The sequence below is a fragment of the Pipistrellus kuhlii genome, unplaced genomic scaffold (genome assembly GCF_014108245.1).
Source record: "Pipistrellus kuhlii isolate mPipKuh1 unplaced genomic scaffold, mPipKuh1.p scaffold_m20_p_3, whole genome shotgun sequence".
Classification (NCBI taxonomy): Eukaryota; Metazoa; Chordata; class Mammalia; order Chiroptera; family Vespertilionidae; genus Pipistrellus; species Pipistrellus kuhlii.
The window spans coordinates 163932127-163956659 of NW_023425529.1; the positions used below are offsets into that span (position 1 = coordinate 163932127).

Here is a 24533-nt window from a genome sequence, read left to right on the forward strand (position 1 = left end):
TTCTGAGCACAATTTCCTCCCTAAACTGTGCCTTTTTTTTTTTTTTTTTTTTTTTTTTTTTGCTTTTTCTTAATAGTTTTGTCACCTTAGGTATGCAATATAGTTTTGCTTCTCTGTTTTTGAACTTTGATGAGTGGGATCCTATTGTTATTATTTTGTGGCTTTGAATTACTGGTGGACTTGTATGTTTTGTAGGTAACTTTTATTGCTGTCTAGTATTCCATTGTGTGACTATAACTGTATCCATTCTACTGTTTGATGGGCATTTTGTTGTTCCAGTTTGGGGATATACTAAGGATAATGCTTTAAGCAGTCTTAAGCTTAGATACTACTGCAAATGTGTAAGAGGTGTGTTTTTTTTTTAGAATACATGCCTTAGAGTCCAGGGAGAATTGTTGAGTCATAGGGTGTGCATAACTTTACCAGATGATGCCAAACTTTTATTGGAGGTGCAGCAAATTTAACTTCCCAGGATATATCTTTGTTTTGGTTTGCAGTTCCTGGAGCCCCTTTTTTTTCCTCATTAAAAGTATCGATAGGTTTTGTCAGTGAGCATTCAGAACAATCAAGCTGGCACTGACTTTTTTTGGGGGGTGGGGGGGCAAGAGAGAGAGAGATACATTGATGGATTGCTTCTGGTGGGAATGGGACCCACAACCTTGGTATGTGTCTTGACCAGGAATCAAACCCACCACCTCTGGCATAGGGGATGATGCTCCAACCAACTGAACCTCAGTGGCCAGGGCAATACTTACTCTTTAATAATGCCTTAGACTCAGAGTACCAGTTCACAATTCGTATGATGATTTTTCATTATGTGAATGTAAAAAATCTTTCTTGAAGTCTTCTCAATGGTCTTTCTTTTAAACATTCTTCCTTACACTAAGGGGTAGAGAAATAACAAATAGGTATCTCACTTGGCTGTTTCCTTTGATGCCTTGTGGATCTTTGTCAAACCAGGTTTCCTACAAGCCAGTTTCTGTGGAAGCCCTTGCACTTAAAGTGACCAAAACCATTACCCGTGTTAGGCATGCAAAATTAGTAGGTGAGTCTGACTCCCCTGTAACTTGTGGGATGTAGAGGAAAACAAAATGCTAGACTTTCTGGAAGGTCTGTTGTGAAGAGAGCCCCTATCTTCCAGCTGCTCAAGTTTTCAAGACTTGACACAGTTGACTAAAATCTCCTTTTTCATGTCAGATTGCTAGTCCCAATGCATGATAGTACAGTATCGAGGTTTCATTGTGTAGCTCCAGTTTCCTTCCATGAAGGAAATTATTTTAAAAGCTTGGCAGACGTCAGTAATTGTCTGCAGAAGCCAGGTGGCCGTCACATTCCTACATGAGCTTGGGTACAAAGACAATGAGTTTATCCTTTGAAGTTTTGGAATTTCCTGTATTTTCCTTAGTTGTGTGTGTGTGTGTGTGTGTGTGTTTCTTGAAATTTTTGGAAAAGACCAAAGAGAAGGGAGTGGAACTTAGCTGTCTCCTTTCTCAGGTTAGTTCTCATCTACAGCTGTTTATCATGTTCAAGTAAACATGGTGCCCTGCATGGTAATGTTCCCAAGTTCATCCTGTCTTCCCAGGGAGTACCTACTTAGAGCTTTGATTAAAGGCAGTTTGAGATGCTATATAATGCAGCTATGGGAAAGGTATGGCTAAGTTTTATCATGGTTCTGCTGATTCCTTGACAGTTGTTAATAACTGTTAATAACAATAATCAAAATATTATAGCTCTGCCCTGGCTGGTGAGGTTTAATTTGTGGGAGCATAGTCTTGTACCCCAAGGGGTCTTGGGTTCGATTCTGGTTGGGGCACATACTTAGGTTTCAGGTTTGATCCTTACTGGGGGAGGCAACCAATCAATTTTTTTTTCTCTCTCTCTCCCTTTCCTTCTCTTTAAAAATAGGTGAACATTTCACCAGGTGAGGATTAAAGAAAGAAAAATAATTATAACTCCCATTTACTGAGAACCTATATAATGTGCCAAGCAATATGCTGAATGTGTTTTCTTTGTTATTCTGTAAACTCCATAAAACAAGGTGCTTTTTTTTTTTTTTTTTTTTTTGCCAAAAAGTGGCTGTTTGATATGGTTCAAATTAATGTTATATATTTTACAGATAAGGAAGCTGAGATTCAGATTTTACTTATGCACACGGTTGTCTGACTCCAAAGTTTATGCTTCTTTGATATATTAAAGTATATTCCGAAGATTTAGTCAGCTAAGCAATAACAAAGTCAAAGCTAGAAATTAGTTGTGCTTCTATAATTATCCTATCAATTATCAACACAGTTTCCAACATATACAGTATTTTGTTTCTATAAATCTCTAGTAGTTAAAAACAATGCTATCAACACATTTTTATATTTGACAGGAACCTATGAAATAGATTAGATACCATGTTCTATAAATTTATTAACCTTGTTTTTGGGTTTGAAGTAAGCTGCATTTAGTAGCTGCTATAACATGTGATATTCCCCGTGCACTGCTCAAGGGAATAAGATGTAGTCAGTATGTTTGCCTCCCAGTGTACTCACTGAGATCTTTATAAGACACCATCAAGAAACAGGTGGTAGGTAAGAGTGAGACTGAGACAGATGATTTAAATCTGAGCACTTAAACCGAATTTTCATCTCTCACAGGGGGAAGCAGGCACTGACTTTTATTTTTATTGTTAAAGTAATATATACTTAAAAAGAATTCAAACTATAAAACTGTTTTCTTGGGAAAGATTAAGATCTGTCTTTTCCAGTCCTCCCCACTTGTAGTCCCTTTAACCTTTGGTATTTATCTTTTTTAACTTTATTTTTTCTATTGCAAAAACCCTGCATCATAAAAATGTAGTGGTGGGACGAAATTAAGGAATCCTCAGGTCTAGCTTTTCCCTTTTGCAGTAAATGAGGGGTCCTATGAGATTAAATAGGGTCACAATTGTAGTAGCAGAATTGGAGCTAAACTCCAGGCAATGCTTGGGCTTCAGTTGAGAACTATGATGTTGGGCACAATTGATAGCACTGTTCTGTTCTAGATAAAAACTGACTGTGAAAAGCAAAAGTCGGACAATTGAAGCTCAGATCAACTTGGGAATTCATTAGCAGGATTGAGGTTTATTGTCATCTTCTCCAGTAGAAAATCTTCTTTCTATTGTTTATCCCCTATAATCTTAAATTTGCTTCTTTCAAAACTAAGGTAATATTTTAATTCCTCATTTTTGAGCCACTAGCTCCTGCAGTTATTTTTTATTTAAATCTTTATTGTTGAAAGTATTACAGTTGTGTCCCCTTTTTTCTCCACTGACCCCTTCTAGCCTGCACCCACCTGCACCCCAGGCCTTCACCACACTACTGTCTATGTCCATGGGTTATGCATATATGCATATAAGTTCTTTGGTTAATCTCTTCCCACCTATCCCCGCCTTCCCTCTCAGATTCCTCAGGCTGTTCCATGCTTCTGTGTCTCTTGATTTATTTTGTTCATTAGATTCCACATTTGAGTGAGAACATGTGATACTTGTCTTCCTCTGACTGGTTTATTTCGTCTAGCATAATACTCTCCATGTCCCTCCATGCTGTCTCAAGGGGTAAGAGATCCTTCTGTTCCTTTTTTATACTCTGACTAGAGGCCCAGCGCAAGAAATGGTGTGCGGGTAGGGTCCCTAAGTCTATTCTGCACTCAGGACCATCTTCTGTCTGCTCACCAGTCCCCAGTCCCACCCGCTGCTGCCCACCTTGGTTCCCCGTTCGCCATCCAGTGATTGGAGCCTGCGGGCCCAAGGAGGGACCAAGAGATCTCCCTTCTGCCTGCTTGCCAGTCCCCAGTCCCATCAGCCACTGACACACACACACACACACACACACACACACACACACACACACAGAGTTCCCTGTGGTTCCGTTAGCCATCTGGTGAATGGAGCCTGCAGGCTGCGGGGAGGGACCAAGCTTGTGGTCAATGCACCTCATAGCAACTGGTCGACCAGTCCTTCTGGTTGTTACACTGTTATTGTCGCTGGCCTTTTATTATGTAGGATTATAAGTGAAACTACTTTTGAAGCTCCCAACAAGTAGGCCTCAGTTATCATTAGTACCATGTTTCCCCGAAAATAAGACATCCTCCGAAAATAAGACCTAGCACATGGAAAGATAAGACATCCCCTGAAAATAAGACCTAGCGCAACTTTGGGAGAAAAAATTAATATAAGACACTGTCTTATTTTCCGGGAAACAGGGTAGTTCTCCCTACGAGAGCCCCTAGGTTTAGGTAGGGATTCCACATGACAAGAAAATGCCACTGACTTCTCTGTGCTTCTCAGACATTTATCAGCAGTCTCCCATCCTACCCTTTCTCAGCCCAAGCACCTTCTTTGGTAGTACTGGAATTTGTGGAAATAAAAAATAACTCATTTCAATAACCTTGGGAACTTCTATAAAAATGATAACAAGTAACATTATATCACTGTGCAGTACTGAACATATTCTGCCTGGGTCTCTTGAGCTCTTGGAAGTGTTCATATGAAGCAATATCTTAAGGGAGTAATTTTATGTGGAAGTCATACACACACACACACACATGCACACACACACACACACACACACACGCATATATATGAATAAATATATATAAGAGAGAGAGAAAATTAGGCGGGGCCAGTGTGGGACAGTGATTGAGCGTTGGCTTATGATCCAGGAGGTCATGGTTTAATTCATAGTTCTTGTCTGGCATATGCCAGGTTGCAGCTTCGGACCCAGTGGGGGCATAAAGAGGTAGCTGATCAGTGATTTGCTCTCATTATTGATGTTTCTATTTCTCCCTCTTTCTTCCTCTCTGAAATCAATAAAAAAAAAAATTAAAATGTGGCTAGTGTGAATTAAGATGTGGTATATTATACTTTATTTAAAATAAAAAATAAATAAAATTAGTATAGTAGGCCCTAGACGATGTAGCTAAGTGGGTAAAGTTTGGCCCATGCACTAAAGTGTCATAGGTCTGATTCCTGGCCAAGGGCTCATACCTGGGTTACAGGTTTGATCCCTGCCCCCATTGGGGTGTGTGCAGGAGGCAACCAAACTGATGTGTCCTCTCACATCAATGTTTCTCTCTCTTCCCCTCCCTCCTAACCTCTCCCCGAGCCCTTGCTCTAAAATCAATGGGAAAAATATCCTTGAGTGAGGATTAACAACAACAACAAATAGTACAGTAGAATTTAGTCACATTGCCACCAAATACACCTGGAAGGACATAGAAACAAATGTAATCATTCCATTTTTTTAAAAAGTACAAAGTGGTAAACTCCCTAAGTGTATAGCATAGAAGATCCTCCCAACTGTGAAATAATTTGATTCGGTAATTAGGGGCTGGGACTCTCAACACAGGGATTACAGTTTGGTTATCTTTGAGCAGATGCAAGTAGTCCCCACTTAGGCCTTTTAACAGAGCCATGACATCTCTAATTTAAAAAGAGGAAATCTGATAAAATAAAAATCTAAATTGACTCCATGGCTCACTCCTAGCTTATATGAGGCTCTTTCTTCAGTTTCAGTTGGCAGTTCATTTGACTGTTCTTTTGGATAAAAATACTGAAGTTAAGGCTCTTTGCTCTGAGTTTCCTGGTGTGAGCCTTCATCATGGATATCTGAAACCTGTCATTAGAAAGTCCCTCACATATTAGCCCATTATTATGTGAAAAGCTGAGGGAAGCCGCCTTTGATCTGTTTGTTTGCTCAAGTTTCTTCAGGGAGAGGTAATTTTCTTACAAGCAGTGAGTTCAGATTCTTTCAAAGATTCCTCTTAACAGAGAGTCTCCTGATTGATGATATTGACTAAAAACTCTTTTCATGCAGTAAGTTACATAAATACAGAATTTTATTTTATTTTTTAAAATTTCCATCATTTATTCCCTCTATGCCTTCTTCCACCTCCACCCAACCTCCTCCTTACCACCCCAAAACACCACACTTGTCCATGTCTATCAGTTCCCTCTCTCTCTCTCTCTCCCTTTTTTTTTCTTTTTGCTCAATCCCTCTACTCCACCCCCACCAGAGCTGTCTGCTGGCTCTAAATAGTTCTATATATTTAATCAAATCTTTATTTCTTTTATTTTCATTTAGGTATCTTATAAGTCTTTGAACTTTTCTGTTTTGCCATCTGAAAAACCTGAATTACCTATGACATTTGGAGTTTGATGTGGTTGGGCTCTCTCTCCTTATACCTATAGAAATTGGGTGTGATCATTTCTCTCTAGTGTTGTCTATGAGGAGAGTTTCATATCTTCCCTTTTCTCTTCATAAGGAAATGCAGCCTGAGAGCGATTCCATATTCCAGATAGGTCAAAGAATTCTGAACCATAAGCTGAGCTTAGTCTCAGGTGAGGCTATTAGTTTTTCAAGCACCAGAATTTTCATTAATTCAAGTAGTCTTAGTATAGCTATGAATGTCCTATAGCCTCATTGTCTTTTATTTTTCAAACTAGAGGCATGGTGCATGAAAATTCATGTACTGTAAGGAAGGGGGGCGGTCTCCTCAGCCCGGCCTGCCCCCCTTACAATCCGGGAGACCTCAGGCAGGAGGTGACCTGGCAATCAGGGGAAGACCACAGCCCATCACATCTCTGCTGCTGCCACTGCTGGCAGCACAAGCCTCGGCCGGCCCTGGTTACCTGAGCCTTAGGCGGACCTGAGGGGCTAGGGGGCTGAGGGAACTGGGGGACTCTGAAGGCTGGCGCACAGAGCCTGCTGCCCCAGCAGGGCTGAGGGGACTGGGCACTGCCAACTTTGAGGGCGGGACAGCCAATTAGCATATTCCCTTTTTATTAGATAGGATTACTAATACTATAAGATAAGTAAGGTAAATCACTCTTATTTAAACATATTTTTTTAGATCCTGCTGTGCCTAGGGCACTATGCTAAGTAATATAGGGATACGTACAGAAAAGACAATATTTTCTTCTCTACCCCTACGTGATCAACTCTGTGATGAACATTTAGTCTATGAGGAAGAAGAGGGGTCTGATCTATTTGGAGAATTTATGTGGTATTAAAGAATAATAAAATAACAGTTGGGCAGGAGTTGTTTTTTTGTTTTGTTTTTTATGAAAGGAGCTACACTTGAAAAGGGTATTTTTTTAAATTTTGTTTTAAAAAATGTAAATGGATGATAAATTATAGTAATTGTTTTCCTTATAGGAAATAGAATTCTGTACTCTCCAAAATAATGTCTGGCAAATTTTTATTTTATTTTATTGTCTAAAGCACATGTGTCAAACACAAGGCCCGCGGGCCAAATCCGTCCCGCCAGGCCTTGCAATGTGGCCCGCACCACGCTGTCATCACTGCACTCCGCTGCGTTTCCATCACAATGACAGTTTATGACTGTTCAGTAAACCATTCGGCCCGCGATTTAGGCTGGATTTTAGATTTTGGCCCCTTCTCTGATTGAGTTCGACACCCCTAGTCTAAAGTGTTACATATATTTCCTTTTCCCCAATTGACTTTCCCCAGTGTCTCCTTTCTACTCCTCTCCCCGCCCCCCCCACCAGCCATTCCCAGCCCTGGCAAGCCCCCATTGCCCCAGTGTCTGTGTCTGTTGGTTATGCTAATATGCAGGCATACAAGCCCTTTGGTTGCTCTCTAACCCTCCATCCCCTACCCTTTGCCTCTAGATTGATCTATTCTTATTCTTGTTCATCAATTTCTGTTGATTAGTATATCCCACACCAGAGTGAGATCATGTGATATTTATCTTTCTCCAACTGGCTTATTTCCCTTAGCATCATGCTCTCCAGTCCCATCCATGCTGTTGCAAATGGTAAAAGTTCCTTCTTTTTTATAGCAGCATAGTATTCCATTGTGTAGATGTACCACAGTTTTTTAGTGTACTCATCTGCTCATGGGCACTTAGGCTGTTTCCAAATCTTAGCTGTGGTGAATTGTGCTGCTATGAACATAGGGGTTCATATATCTTTTCTGATTGGTGTTTCTATGTCTGGCTAATTTTAAAGAACTCATTAATGGGGCTATCCACACTGGAGTTGTATTCAATACAACCTACTTTAACTGAGTACTACAATAAAATTTAAATATGTTAAAAGTCAATTATATTTATACTAGAGGCTGATGCACAAAATTCGTGCAAGAGTAGGCCTTTGCAGCCCTGGCAGCCTCAGCCCTTATCTCACAGCCCCAGCTGCCTCGTGGCCCTGCGGCTCTGTCCCCCACCCACTAATCATTCCAGAAGGTATTTCCACTGTCTGGTTTAATTAGCATATTAGCTCTTTAGTATATAGGATTTTTATTAGTATATTTTCTTTTCACTGTGTCAGTTGTAACTTTCATCTTTTTTTTTTTCTTTTTTTCTTTTTTATCTTTTAGACCTGGAATGGCCAAATATCAGGGTGAAGTTCAAAGTTTGAAACTGGACGATGATTCAGTCATAGAAGGAGTAAGTGACCAAGTACTTGTGGCAGTTGTGGTCAGTTTCGCTTTGATTGCTACCCTGGTATATGCACTTTTCAGGTGAGACTAAAGGACAAAAGAATTGAAATAATATATATTTCCTAGGGCCACAGATTTTCTGACTGCTTCTAGAATGCTTAATACTTAATATGAAAAGCAAGTAATAAATCTCAGCAATTTTTTATTTACTAAATTTTATATACTTACTAAAGTGTTTTATTTTCTACAAGGCCCTAAATACTACCATACATTCCCTGATATTAGCTGTCTTATCAGATAAATTTACATTTATTATCATATTTTGAGTAAAGTATTAATATTTTCTGTAGGAGTATCACTGTTTGAAAATGTAATTTTCATAATTGAATCCATTGACTTGTAGGTGATATAATAAATACAAAATATTTTCAGTGTTTAAATATAAAATTAAGGCAAAAAAGGAAAACCCATTTTATAGTATACTAGAAGCCTGGTGCACAAAATTTATGCATGGGTAGGGTTATTAGGCCTGGCCAAGGATCAGAGCCAATTGGGGCTTTCCGGCTGCCTGCCGGGTCCTTCCTATGTTCCGCATTGCCCCCTGGTGGTCAGCATGCATCATAGTGAGTGGTTGAACTCCCAAGTGGACACTTTGCATATTAGCCTTTTATATATATAGATAGGGACTTTAGATTAGAAATAAAATTATTGTTACAACTTTTTTGACAATATTGTTAAGTATTGTCAGAAATAATACTTAAAAGTCTCAGATGTCTACCATATATACCAGTGATTTTCAGCCAATGTGTCATAAGAACTTTTAAAACTCCAATACCTGACTATTTACTCAGGGACACTGACCTCTTTTCCCTCAGATTCTGAAATTTAAAAAAATGATAGCAGCCAACACAACAATAGCCATTCAGTTTGAAAGAATCAAAATTATTCCTTTTTTTTTTTTTTTTTTTTTTTGGTCAGATTGGCAAAAAATACAATATTTTTTGGTGTGCTGCAGAATTTTTAGTAATTAGTTTATATGTGCCATGAGATGAAAATTTTTGAAAATTGCTGCTATTGTATATACCAATATACAGAGACTAGTAAGAAACTAGAAATTTAAGTGTTAACACATGGAGAAAAAGAAAAAAAAAAATATATATATATATATGGTAAAACTTCGATTTAACAGGCGAGGTGGTGTCTGTTAAAGCTGAAAGGCTGTTATATAATTAAGTAGGTTTTCTGAATGTGTATGTTTAAAAATTGACAAATTAGTTTGCCTGTTTTTACTTAGGTAAGCATGTTTGTGTAATTAAAATTAAGTATATATGAAAAGTTTAATTTTACAGAATAGTTTCCTATATTACAGTGGTTTTAAATTTATACTGAATAGGTGTAATAAATCCATGCATTCACCAGTCATCTGAAGTAAACAAATGACATGGTTCGGGCGTGGCTCAGTGCACGTCAGCATTGCTAGTGTGCATTAAGACTGCTGCAGAAAGTCACCCAACCCGATAACAAAGCCAATTACTATGAGCGACGTAGTGTGGTCATGTGCTAATCATTTGCTGAATATTGTTTACCAGTGATGCTTCTTGGATTTAAATATGTAGATATAGTTGTAGAAATGTAATATTTATTTATGTCAGCAAAATTACTAGTGTTTTTTCTAACATATGGCCCATTTGCTAAAATTTGTTTTAAAAAGGTGGGAATAAGGGAGAGAGATCAACCAAAGGACTTATATGCATGCATATAAGCCTAACCAATGGGCACAGACACCAGAGGGGTGAGAGCATCGGGTTGGGGGGTGGGGGGGTTTGAGGGACTATTGTGAGATAAGGACACGTATGTGTATTTTTTCTTAAGAAAGAAAAAATATTCAAAAATTACAAAAACAAACCAAAACAGTGAATTAATAACAAAAAAATAACCTGTTAATCTAATTATAAGTAAATCTTGGAAAAAAGCATTTTAAATTAACAATGTATTCATTTTCACATACTACTTAAGGACCAGAAATTTTTCCAATTAAAACCAAAGTTTGTTATATCAAAGGTTAACTGGAGTTACATTACATTTATACTGAACTTCTGATTAGATATTTGACTTTAAATTGTTTCTATGTCTTCTCTGAAATAATAGTTATATTTAATCAGATTTCTTTTCTAAAATTTGAATTATTTTCAAATATTTTTTATTGATTTCAGAGGGGAAGGGAGAGGGAGAATAGAAACATCAGTGATGAGAGAGAATCATTGATTGTCTGCCTTCTGCACGACCCCTATTGGGGATCGAGCCCACAACCCAGGCGTGTGCCCTTGACTGAAATCAAACCCACGACCCTTCAGTCCTCAGGCCGATGCTCTATTCACTGAGCCAAACCAGCCAGGGCTAAACTTTGATTTTTTTTTTTACTAAAAATTGAATAATCATAGGATGGATTTCTTTAAATTTCCTTATCGCATTGGAATATTAATTTAGAATTCTTATTGCTGTTGGATATTGGTTCACCCAGAGAGTAAAGGGTCCTCTATAGAGTAACACCAGGATTGTGTGGACTTAACATATTGCTGTTAATGAGGTTTTAATTTAGGAAAAACTTTTACAGTCCAGTGAAATTAAGCCATAATTCAGCTATAAATCTTCACCCCCAACCAGATAACCTAAGTATTTCTAATTTTCAATACTCATTGTCTTATCCCATCCTATTATATCAGTCACTATCTTCTTGCCTTTGAGTATCCAGTTTAATTGTTAATGTTAAGATAGTGGTATGTTAGCTTTTGGCATTTCTATCGAAACATTTAGTTGTTTTTAAAAAAAATATATTTTTATTGATTTCAGAGAGGAAGGGAGAGGGAGAGAGAGATAGACACATAAATGATGAGAGAGAATCATTGATCAGCTGCCTCCTGCACTGGAGATCGAGCCCACAACCTGGGCACATGCCCTGCCCGGGAATCAAACCTGGGACCTCCTGGTTCATAGGTGGACAGGCTATAATATTAGTTTTTGATTTCTCTGTCCCCCACCTACCATAGATTAAAAAGTTGGGAGAATGACTTAGTTAGATATGGAAAAGTGTTCAAATGCTTAATAGATTTACATAGCTGCTTATTTGGAAGGAATTGTACAAAAGAATTAAATGTGTTCATTGTTCTTTGATTATTTGTAAGTCTGCCGTTACATTAAATCCAAGGTACTCGGTCTCTGGATTTCATCATTTGCCAGTTAAACCCGAAATGGGCCAATAATCAGGGATCTCAGAATAGCCTGGAGTGTTCAGTCCTAGAAGTGGAGTACAGTTGTCCACTATCATTTACATTTATTTAGTTACCAGTAATTCTGGGTCAAAAATTAGACCCATAAAGAAAACTGATTCACCTGACAGTATTTTATATTCAAAGTTTATTGTATTTTATTCAACAGAAATGCACATCAAAACATTCACCCAGAAAACCAAGAACTAATAAGAGTGCTTCGGGAACAACTTCAAACAGAACAGGTACTGTGTGCATTTATGCAAGAAGTAGACATTATTACTCCCTTTCGGATGAAATTGTGATGAAATATTAATGAATTGCCTTTTGGAAACATAAGCTTCTTCCTGCTTTAAGACCTTAAATTATCCTATCAATTGTATATTTTCAGATTAGGCAAATGACTAGTATTAAATCTATTCAGGTGTTTTTATATATTTTTTAACTTGTTTTAAAAAACAGCAGTTTTCCTTTTATTTATTTGTGGGGAAATAATCATTGTATAATTGGCTTTAGCGAAATGTAGTGGAAAAACTATTCTTTCTAATGTATATTTCTCAAAGACCTATAAAGAAATGACTCTAAAGAGTGACTTTTTCTCTTTTTCTTCAGCATTCAAAGTTAAGAAAACTAGTTAGGCAAAAAAAAAGAAAAGAGAAGTTTTCTCATTTGCCCTGTTTTTTAAAAATATATATTTTATTGATTTTTTACAGAGAGGAAGGGAGAGGGATAGAGAGTTAGAAACGTCAATGAGAAACATTGATCAGCTGCCTCCTGCACAGCCCCTCCTGGGGTTGTGCCCACAACCAAAGTACATGCCCTTAACTGGAAATCAAACCTGGGACCCTTCAGTCCGCAGGCCTATGCTCCATCCACTGAGCCAAACCGGTCAGGCTGTCTTTGTTTGTAACCAGATGGACTCTCTGATCCAGAAATGTAACATGTTTCATGAAGGCTGGATTAAGTAGGATTTTGTACACCTTCATGTATAGCTCACATCAAAAAACAAACTTTAAAAAGTTGATTTTCTATCCACCAAGCAAACTTTAATTCCAAACAGGGTTTTATTGATTATCCATTCACCAAATATTTATTGAAAATCCACTATATGCCAGACAGTGTTCTAGGAATTGGGAATTCAATTCTGAACTAAACACACAAGAATTCCTGCTTCATAGAACTTAAATTAATTGATGCAAAAATAGTTTAAGCATGTTAGTAGTACTCTGTTCCAGAGCTGTTGTTATCCATAATTCATGCTGGGATAGTGTTTAGTATTTCACAAAATGATTCACATACTATTCTTATTTACTCTTCAGTCATAAGAAAGGCAACATTATTCTCATTTAGCATATTAGATCACTAAGATTTTCTTAGGGTTACATGACTAGATCTACATGTACAGGAGTTCCAGACTGCGGGGGATCTTCCTTTTTTTTTCTTTCTTTCTTTTCTTTTTTACCACTCTCCTATGCATGTACTGCATACCTTCCATAGCTTGATTAAAATAAGCTAGTAACTTATATTGTGCTGTCGTACTCCACACATAGCTACTTAATTTTAAATTAACTAATATTAATTAAAAATTCAGTACTTTAGTCACATTAGCCATATTTCAAGTACTCATTAGCCATTTATAGCAAATGGTTATCATATTGGACAGCAAAAATAAATTTCCATTATTGCACAAAGTTCTGTTGGACAGCACTGGTAACTGGTTTTTCATGAGTTAATTCCCAAAGAATAATGAGAGAAAAGGTAGGGGGGAAACAGTGAGTGCTGTATGTTTTTCTTTTTTGCACCATTAAAAATGATATAAAACACTATAACTTCAAGGTGCGACCTTGGCTAAATAAGTAGCTAAACACTGGTCGGGAATGTATGAATGAAAAAAATATATTAAAAATGAAAAAAAAAGTTAATATTTCGGAAACAGTTTGACATTTCTTTTCCTTCATTTATGCATTAGCTCAGCCTTGTGTTACTCATTCTGTTGGAGTAAAAGAGAAACTCCTAAGTTATCCTAGGTATTTATTTTTAAATTGTGTTCAGGAAAGAAGGTAGAGACCATGCAATTTATAAGTAAAACAACAATATTTATAACTTTAAATATTTCTTCAGCAAGTTTAGAAAAAATTAACTTTATGAAACTTATAAAACCTTAAACTATTGCAAAACTCAACTTTGATGAGGACTACACAGCATTGGCTACGTTCTTAAGTGTAGCTGAACATAATAGAACTTTGAAAAGCCTGTGTTTCATGAGTAAATGTATACACCTTTTCTCATCAGGATGCTCCTGCTGCTGCTCGACAGCAGTTTTACACTGACATGTACTGTCCAGTCTGTTTACATCAAGCCTCCTACCCTGTGGAAACAAACTGTGGACATCTCTTTTGTGGTAAGCAAACAGTGCTGTACTTGGTAATAGTGACTCTTTGGACCAAGGCTCATATGTAGATTGCTCCAGATATCCTGCCCTACTTATCAGCCACTTTTACTAGTCTCTTTACTTTTAAAGATGTAAAAAACTAGTTATTCAACTTCTCAATAAACAAAAATATGTTTCTTTAAGTAGTAATTTAGGTATATTAATACCAGGATGGATTGACTAATTGTTTATCACTTTTTAGGGTTTCACTTATTATCCATTTTTCCAAGGCAGGAAGGTTCTTCTCTCAAGGACCCTGCCCAAAACCTTCTCTTAGCTCTACTCACTCTTTTTTACTGAGTCAGTACAGTCAGTTCTTAGCCTCTCTTTCTTGACCTCAAGAAGTTTGGTGATGGAGAATGAGAAACCTAAAGCATGTAGTAGGACAAAAAGGCAATGCTGATTTCACACTTACTTAGTAACAGTAAGGGGTGCTTTCTATCTTCCAGAAAGATTTCATAAAGAAGATTGAGATGCCATATAGTCATTGCTTGTTTGATTATATGAGATTGGGGAGAGTCAGTTATTACATGATAGTTAACATATTTCAGTTCATCTAACCCCACAAAACCAAGGCTCAGAGGTGTTAAGACATTTTACAAAGGGTAAATCTAGCTCTTAAGGGATGGAGGTAGTTTTAAATGTAGGTCTAAACTTTAAACTCTAGCTCAATTCTACTCTGATTGGTGGCTTATACAACTATTCTCTACGTAAGATTTATCCACTTTTTCATTGTAGTATTTCTTTGTTTGAACAGCTATATTCAAGATAGGATTCTAATTGCTCCCAAAATGCACACAATTTCCATATAAAGACTAATTTGAAATGTAGCATACAATGACCCTATAAATTACTTTTGATTAAGATTCATTATATAGCATTCTTAGAAAGATAGTGTTACTGTTATATTGTTGGGGATGACATACATATTTTAGATCCATACCAGGCACTGCAGGATTTTCTGTACCTTGTGCTGATTTGGTAAGTATTAACCAACCCCATTATTGCCTCATCCAGTAATTCCAACTTCTTTTCTAAGGTTTTTGCCTAAGCGGCTAACAAAATATAATTATCTGTTGGAAATGCTAATGAGAAGCAAAATAATGAAAGATCAGATAGGGAGAGTTAAATGGCCGTCAGAGAAAACAGATACTTCCCCCCACTCTCAAATCTCTGGTAGATATTCCTAATCAGTTGGACACTTTTTCTGAGTCTGGATATGAACTCAACCATCCTCTAACACAGTACTCTAGGCAAGTATTAGGAATCACTGAGGTTTGGCAGGCAAGGTGAACTCTGTTTGCCAATCCAGGCTTAAGTAATTCATTGAGTGGATAACCCAGTCAGTTGAAAGATGGCTGTATTGTGTTCTTGGTTTTACATTTGGGTCTGAGGTAATAGGGTAGATTGCTTCTGATATCCTGCTCTACTTGTTGGCCCTTTTATTTACTGTCTGTAAGTTCAAAGGTTAAAAAAACTAGTTATTCTGCTTCTCAATAAACAGACATGTGTTTCTTTGAATAGTATAGTTCAAGTATACTGATATCATCAAGTGCACTTTAGCTTAGTTACTATATAAGGAACTAAGTTCTATTCCTTTACAAGTAGTTAGAAATGATGCAGCAACAAATTTTACCTTATTCGCCATTGTAGCCATCATTATTTTGTTTTATTCTCTAGCAGTGTTATGAGGTCTTACGAGGTGTTATTTCCATTTTACAAATAAACAAATTTGGAGAGATCGTGACCCAGATTAAAGTCATTGAGTCATCTCTCCCACATCCTATTTAGGTGGATCTCTCTTCTTAAAAGAAGGGGAAAGTTGAGAAAAAGGAAACACATCAAGCATGTCATAGCAAATGTGTATGAACTGAAGTGTTTAATTTACTGGACCATAGTTTCTCAGTACAGGCAAGTGGCTGTTATATAATTTGCAAAACAAGAACACCTACACCCAATTTGTGGAAAAGAGATGTGGGATTAACTAAGTTCAGCCGGGGCCAGGGTGGCTCAACTGGCTGGAGCATTGTCCTGTGCTCCGAAGGGTGGAGGATTCTGTTCTTGGTCAGGGCACATGCCGGGGGGCGGTTCCACCCCACCCCCACCCTGTTGGGAGACATGCGGGAGGTGGCCGATGGATGTCGCTGTTTCACACTGATGTTTCTCTCTCCCTTTCTCTCTAAAATAAATTTTAAAAATGAAAAAAACACACATAAGCTCATGTGTCAAAACACATTGAACTTTTTGAGTTAGAAGGAGTAGATAAATCTAAGGCATCATTACAAATGGTAATAATAATGCTAACAGATTTATAATAAAGTTTGCTTTAATATAGTTTCGATATGAAGTTAGATAGCTCAAAGTACTTAATATTACCTAACACAGTACTCTGAGAGTAGGGGGGAAATATCAGGTAAAAGATTGGTTAGCTTTTAAATTCATCTTTAAATTGTCAAACCAGTTTTCCCCACGGTCACTGAAATGTCCAATTTGTACAGCCTTTGCTTAGCCCAGTGATTTGCTCACCCGTCTCCTCTTCCATCCATTTCTTCTTCTGGTGATTGCTCTTGTTCACAAAACCTGGAGCATCCTCCCTCCTGATTTTTGCCTGTCTAAATTTTTTTCTGTTTTACAAAGTTCAGATCTTTCTCTTTTGCAGGTTACTCTCTAGCACATCTCAGAAAGTTCTCCCTCTCTGTACTCCTGTTGTACTTAATATTACATAGTTCAATATTTACCTACCCTCTGATTGAATTAACTATGCCACCTTGGTCTCCTCACTTTGATTGCCATTGCTTCTTCTAAATTCTGGACATTTATTTGATCTGGAAGAATCAGAAAAGGAACACAGGAGGGCTAAGCTAGGTTGCCAAGGCAAGAGTAAGAATACAGAGAAAACCGTAGAGGTATGAGGAAGACATGAAGCACTTAGTTTAGATTCACAGTGGAACCTGGATGGTCTGAGAAACAGGTGTCCTACAGAAAGGAAAATGAATCAGAAAATATTTAAAAATATTTCTTCTTCATTGTTACTGGTCTAAAATTTAGTGCTTCTGCTTTCTGAGGTCTCTTAGACTCACAAACACCTTCAAGCAGAAAAATCAAACTCATTCAGTACAAAAGTTGATTCAATTACTGAACTGGATTATAAACTTTATTAGGGCAGAGAGCATGTAATCTGTATAATTTTGTTCCTTTTTCACACTACTTAATTACTGTTATTGATACTTAAGTAACTTGGCTTTCAAAACTCATAAAAAGTAAGAATTATGGTTTTGTAACGTATATATGAAATTTGAACAGAAAATTTAGGCTGATTTGTTGGTGTCATTTATACAATGATGTTTAATTACTGTTTTAATTATTTTACATAGGAAATGCAGTATTTTGTAATAAGCCTCAAAGCATTGAAGCAATTAATGCATGCTTGCTTTTGTCTAAAAATATCTACGTCTTAACTGGTAGTTTAAATAAAAATGTTTTTTAATAGCTGGGAATTGTTATTAGATTCAAATTTGCCTGAAGAGATGTGGGATGAAGTAAAAAAAAAAAAAAAAAAAAAAAATTTTAAATAAGATGGTACTGTTCAAATATTTTAGGTATTCTAAACATCACTATTAATTTCTTTTCCCCATTAGGTACCTGCATTATTGCATACTGGAGATACGGTTCTTGGCTTGGGGCAATCAGCTGTCCAATTTGTAGGCAAACGGTAATATTTGTATCCAGAAAGCATCATTAATGCTAGTTCATTTTGTAAATCTTTGTAGTGTCTGTCTCTGAATTCTGAATTATTTTGCTATTTTTAGAATTTCCTTTATCCAAAGCTTCTATGCTGTTATTCCATTATTTGTATGTCTTTAAGACACCTCAAGAAAAGGCAATTCCTTTGAAATTCTTCAGTAGTAGGAAAAACAAATGGTAATTGCCTAGAAAGTCTTTGTTGTAATACTAGCAAAGTAATAGCTGAACTAGCTAATCAGGCTTAAGAAAATATTGATCATATTCCTTATGGGGAAAAAAATGGTATTTCCTTTTTAACTTATTTTTAATCTGTCCTTCTCCAGTAAGGGTCCAGATAGCTTTAAATAAAGAATAATTTTAACTGTCTTTTTTAGAAACATAACCACATTTAATTATCCAGAACAGATTTGACTGTTATAGTTAGTCTAGAAGCTAATTCAGGAGGGAGGCAGTAAGTTTTCATAAACATGTATTGAAGTCTGAAATATCATCACAGATGGGATTGCCAGAGTTTTCTCTGTTTCTTTGATAAACTGGGAAAAGCAATATACTGAAAATTCAGAGAAGCTGAAGTTCTAAGTTTTTTAATTAAGCAAAATAGTCCAAAGACAGAGATGCATTGAACCATCTGTTAAACTTCAGAGGGAAGGCAGGGGAGGGGTAAGAGATCAACCAAAGGTCTTGTATGCATTCATGTAAGCATAACCAATGGACACAGACACCGGGGGTAGATTAGGGCATGTGCTGGGGGGTTGAGGTGGTGTGGGAGAGGTCAATGGGATGGGCGGGGGGTGGGGGGGGGTGAGGAGACATATGTAATACTACATGTAACACTTTAAACAATAAAGAATTTTTTAAAAAAGATAAGCAATAAAAGCTTATCTAATCATATATATATAAATACATATATATATATATATATATATATATATATATATATATAGGACATTTAGTTGTGTATAGTTTTTCACAATATCCTTTTTAGTCATTTTATTTTTCACTTAAAATAAAAATATACATCTTTCTTATAATGAGTTATAAATATGTGAAAAGATAGCATATCCCTAGGAAGTCTAGTATGTAAAATAAAGTCCTAAAAAGGATAGTTTCCAAGTAAAGGTGTCAAATTAGATGGATATATTTACTTTTGCTCCTTCTTATAACCCTACTAAAATAATAGTGAAGGATATATTTTTAAAATATATATATATATATTTATTTTTAGAGAGAGAGGATGGAGAGGGAGAGAGATATATACGGGTGCCTCCTGTATGCTCCCACCAGGGATCACGCCTGCAATCCGGGTATGTGCCCTGACCGAGAATAGTACCTGCACTTCTTAGTTCATAGGTTCATGCTAAACCAATGAGCCACACCAACCAGGTGTAAAGGATATTATATAAAGACACAAACCCACAGAGACCAAAAAATAAAACAGAATGACATGAGAGGTGACGATTTATCAAAAATTCATTGTAAAATATAACAGACATACACTAAACAAAGAAGTACAGCTCATTGAATTATCACAAAGCAACTCTTGAGTCATCATCACTCAGGTGAAGAAACAGGAATTGGCCAACAGCCCCAGAAGGCTCCTCAGGACACCTCCCAAATCGTCACTCCTTCTTCCTCTCCTATAGGCAACTTCTGTTTCGCTTTTATGATAAAGCATTTCCTTGATTTTCTTGGTTTTATCATCTTAGCATACATCTCTAAGATTATTTAGCTTTGCCTGATTTTTAAAATTTAAATAAAACCCTAACAACCCCCCCCCCCCACACACACACACACGGGCTCACACGGATATACAGGGGTGGGCAAAAATAGATTTACAAGTGTAAATAATAGAAAATAATACAATAATTTAAGAATAATAATACAAGGATAAACTCAGTGTCTCACATACTCACAACTGTAAACCTTTTGCCCACTCCCATATACCTTTCAGCCTTTGTTCTGTCTACTTCCTTCCATCACCGCCTTCATCTTTGTTGTAGGGGGTAGGTTCAGGGATTTCGTTTCTTTCCTCCTTCCTTCTACATTCCCAAATTCTGTCTCTTTCACATTTGACTCTTTATCATATGGTCAGGTGGAAACTCTTTTGGTTGTTTTTTTATATATTCTGCCCCTCTGGATGATTTTATATGTGACACAAAGCATTCAACACTGTAACTTATTTGCTACTCTCACCTTTCATCATCTTTTTTTTTTTTTTAAATATATTTTATTGATTTTTAACAGAGAGGAAGGGAGAGAGATAGAGAGCCAGAAACGTCAATGAGAGAGAAACATCGACCAGCTGCCTCCTGCACACCCCATACTGGGGATGTGCCAGCAACCAATGTACATGCCCCTGACCGGAATTGAACCCGGGACCCTTCAGTCGCCAGACCGACGCTCTGCCACTGAGCCAAACCGGCTTCGGCGTCCTTTCATCATATTTTAATTATCTGCCAGCCACACTGAGACTATGCCCTAGGTCCTGTGTTAAATTAGTTCCACCACCCGAAGCTTTTCACAGGGTATATATAAGTTATAAGGTGGAGATAAAGTTGTTTTAATATAATAGCTTTTGGTTTTCTAACTATAGAGTAATTCATCCTGGAGGCAAGACAGGTGGCAGATACCTGCTTCACTTCCTGTTCCGCTGGAACTAATAATGCATAGGCTGATGCCTCCGGCTAGAACACCCTCACCACTTCCCTCCGTGAACACATGCACTAACACACCCATGGTCCTACCTGTGTTTCAAGGGCAAGCTCTGTGCTCTGCAAACTGCGGCTCACAAGCAACATGCGGCTCTTTGGCCCCTGGAGTGTGGCTCTTCCACAAGATACTACGGCCTGGGCGAGTCTTATTTTGAAGAAGTGGTGTTAGAAGTTGTTTAAGTTTTAAAAATTTGGCTCTCAAAAGAAATTTCAATATTTGTACCGTTGATATTTGGCTCTGTTAACTAATGAGTTTGCTGACCACCGGGCTAGCTTAAGTTTCAGGATTTCTGGACACTTGCAGGGAGAAGTTCTTCCTTTCCTGAGCACCATTGTAACACCTACCACAGTGCCTTAGAATAGGCTGTTGAACAGGTCTGCCTTCCCTTCTATCTTGGGGATTGTGATCACCAATGGGCAAGGCCATGTCTTCATTTTTTAATTTTTATTTATTTATTTTTTGTATATCAAGCACTTAGCACAGTGCCCATAATAAAGAGCTCAATATTTATTTAAAGAATGTACTTAAATTCGTGAAGAGCTAACATACATGCTCTTCCTACTACTGACTGCTGTTAGTCACTCCTTTGTTTAGCTGTGGGAGAATATCTGAATACTGGGAAGCCCAGGTTTTACAGCTGAACAGAGGAAGGACAGAAACAACAGCTAGTCCTGGCCAATGTGGCTTGGTTGGAGCGTCATCCGTACTCTGAAAGGTTGTGGGTTCAATTCCCAGTCAGGGCACATACCCAGGTTGCAATTTGGTCTCCGATTGGGGCACATACAGAGGCAAGTGGTTGATGTTTTTTTTCCTCTCTTTCTGAAGAAAAATAGCCAACCACAGCTAGATGGTTCAAATCATCTGTCATTGTACATCAACCATCTCTATCAGGGTTTTCAAGTCAATCATCTTCAGATTACCCGAAAGTATCCTGGGATATTTGTGTATCCTCACTTTTACCATGAAGGAAAATGGGTTAAATGTACTATGTTATATAACAGCATCAAGAAGGAACTTTTTTTATTATCTTAGGGCTAGGTGTTTGAGAACATCCTTGCACTAAGTTAATCCTTTATTATGGTTGGTAATATTCAAAGATATTTCAAATGCCAGTGAGGATAAGGAATCATTATTTTAATCAAAGAAGAGATTCCCCTGTTTTTCTTTCTCCAAATTATTTATATATATATATATATATATATATATATATATATATTTTTTTTTTTTTTACATCATTTTGCTCCTGGATGTTTCCTCATCATTCTTACATTTTCAACTGTAGAGAACCACTGACTTTTTTCCTAGTCTGGACTGGAACATATTACAATCAATGTTTGGATAAAGTGCCCATTTTATTTTATAAATGTTTAAATTACATTTTGCACTGGATTTTACTGTAGGCAGTAGTCTTACTTTCCTCCTTTGTGTTGCCTTTATTAAAAGGAGTGAAATATAAATTCAAAAATTTTTCTCATTTTACTGAATAACACAATCGAAAAAGAAACTAATACTCAGAAAGGTATAACTTTTTCTTTTTCCTGTAATGTTATAGGTAACTTTATTGCTACCAGTATTTGGTGAAAATGACCAGTCTCAGGATGCCGTATCATTGCTTCAAGATATTAGTGATTATAACCGGAGATTCTCAGGGCAGCCCAGATCTGTAAGTAACATTATAGCAGGTACAAAGTTAGAGGAAACAAAGTGAAAGTATAATGATACTTCTCTTTTGTAAAGTGAGATTTACCAACAAATATTCTTTGACTATGAAAAACCACATTGTTTATGTGTGTTGGGTAAAGGTTTTGCTTTCATTAGTGTTGTCAGTGTTGTCATTCACTGAGTTACAGCTTTCCCAAGAACTACAGTGTTTCTATCATAAAAAAAGAAAGAAAGAAAAAAGCATTGTAAAAGTCTTTTATGAAAGAGATACCCGCAAAAAAGCAATAGGAAAAATTGGAGGGAGATGTAAAATTATCAACTTCTATATGATTCTTGTCTAATTAGATTTTGTATAAACAATGCCATATGAGCAGTGAAAAATAGCTGTGATAACAGACAGAAAGGTATTCGTTAGAATATTTAAAGTAATTTATCATAGATCTTGTAAAAACTGAATAGCTGTTTTAAATATTAGTTTCTTCCATAGAAAGTAGAATAGAAAATTAACATTAGTTAATTCTAAAAAGACCATTTTTGTGCTTTTGTGACCAGTTTTACAAAAGGATTTATAAGATTTTCTTCATTTGGTGTTTGGGTTTTTTTTATTTTAAACTGTTTTTTCTACCTTGGCAAGTGTTGCTAAGTGGTTAGAGTGACAGCCTGCACACCAAAAGTCATGCATTCAATTCCCAGTCAGGGGCATGTACCTGGGTTGCAGGTTCAATCCTTGGCCCCACTGGGGTGTGTTGTGGGAGGCAACCAATAGATGTGTGATGTTTCTTTCTCTCCCCCTCCCAACCTCCTTCCCATTCTCTAAAAATCAATGGAAAAATATTCTGGGATAAGGATTAACATAGAATAAAATAAGACTGTTTTCACATCACTTAATCAATTATTCCTATTTTTGTCTTTATCTGCCTCCTAATTTATTTGACACTTGTTAAAATATATATACACAATACAGTTGGATTTATGACATTCATACAAATTGTAAAAAATAGCAGCTGAACTGTGGGCAGTGGAATGACAACAGGAAGTGATTTGCTTCCTCTGGTCAGTTTCACTTGCATCTACCAACCCCTGGATAATAAGATAATAAAAGAAGTTGAAGAGTCATGGTAGGTCATTAATACACAGGAACTTTCTGGTAGATCATATAGTCAACTAATAACTATACAAAACAACTAAGAAGTTTGGAGTCAGAAAATAAACTGACTTGCTAAAGGTCATACAAATACAGGGTGGGGTAAAAGTAGGTTTACAATGATTTGTATGGAAAATACAATCATTAATAAATAATAATATAAGAATTATATTTTGTGCACTCACAACTATAAACCTACTTTTGCCCCATCCTGTAGATATTAGGACTCTTTTAATAGCTTTATTTAGATGTAATTCACAAGCCATAAGTGAACCTGTTTTAAAGTATATAATTCAATGATTTATGGTATATTTAGGGTAGATATAATCTAATTACCACTATGAAATAACTTTAGAATATTTCATTCTCTGAAAAGCTTTAATATTCCCTTCCCATTATCCTCATCCCTTCCTCTCTCCCTGTCCTTGGAAACCACAAATCTATTTTCTGTCTCTATAGATTTTCTATTCTGGGTATCTCATTTTATTTGAATGAGATCATACAATATATGGCCATTTGTCTCTGGCTTATTTCACTTGGCATGTTTTCAAGGTGCATCCATATTGTAACGTATCTCAGAATTTCATTGCTTTTTGTATTTTTTTGTTTTTATTTTTCAATTACAGTTGACATACAATATTATATTAATGTATACAATATAGTGATTATACATTTATATGATTTAAAGTAATCATCCCAGTCCATCTAGTACCCATCTGCTACCATATACTTATTAGAATATTATTGACTATATTCCCCATGTTTTAATTAATTGCCTTTTATGGTTGAATAATATATCACACTTTGTTTATCCATTCATGAGTTAATGGACATTTGAATTGTTGCCATTTTTTGCCTGTTATGAATTATGCTCCCATTAACTTGTGTACCAATTTGTGTGTAGATGTGTTTTCATTTTTCATGAGTATATGCCTCATTGTGCAGTTGCTCAATATTATAGCTGTTTAACATTTTAAGTAACTGACAAACTGTCTCCTAAGGGGCTCTACATTCCCACCAACAGTGTATGAGAGTTCCAGTTTTTCCACATCTTAAAAATTTATGTCAGCTGTTAAATTTCAACTGTGAAAATTTTGCTCATTTGTGTAAAAACCTAGTTTCTGATGTCAGTTTCTGTACATATTTAG

The 24533-nt window shown here is 36.6% G+C and overlaps 1 protein-coding gene across 5 annotated transcripts in view; it reads left to right on the plus strand.

The window, feature by feature from the left end:
* Positions 1–24533, plus strand: part of RNF170 (ring finger protein 170) — a 30003-nt gene that overhangs the window by 834 nt on the left and 4636 nt on the right. For 2 of the 5 annotated variants that reach the window (XM_036456112.2, XM_036456115.2), the window contains exons 2-6: positions 8364–8507; positions 11862–11937; positions 13985–14093; positions 17762–17835; positions 22132–22242. In XM_036456112.2, the coding sequence (XP_036312005.2) occupies positions 8371–8507; positions 11862–11937; positions 13985–14093; positions 17762–17835; positions 22132–22242 (507 nt within the window). In that variant the 5' untranslated portion in view covers positions 8364–8370. Of the gene's footprint in view, positions 1–6285; positions 6362–8363; positions 8508–11861; positions 11938–13984; positions 14094–17761; positions 17836–22131; positions 22243–24533 lie in introns of all 5 variants that reach the window. The other 3 variants (XM_036456111.2, XM_036456114.1, XM_036456113.2) reach the window with 3 other exon arrangements.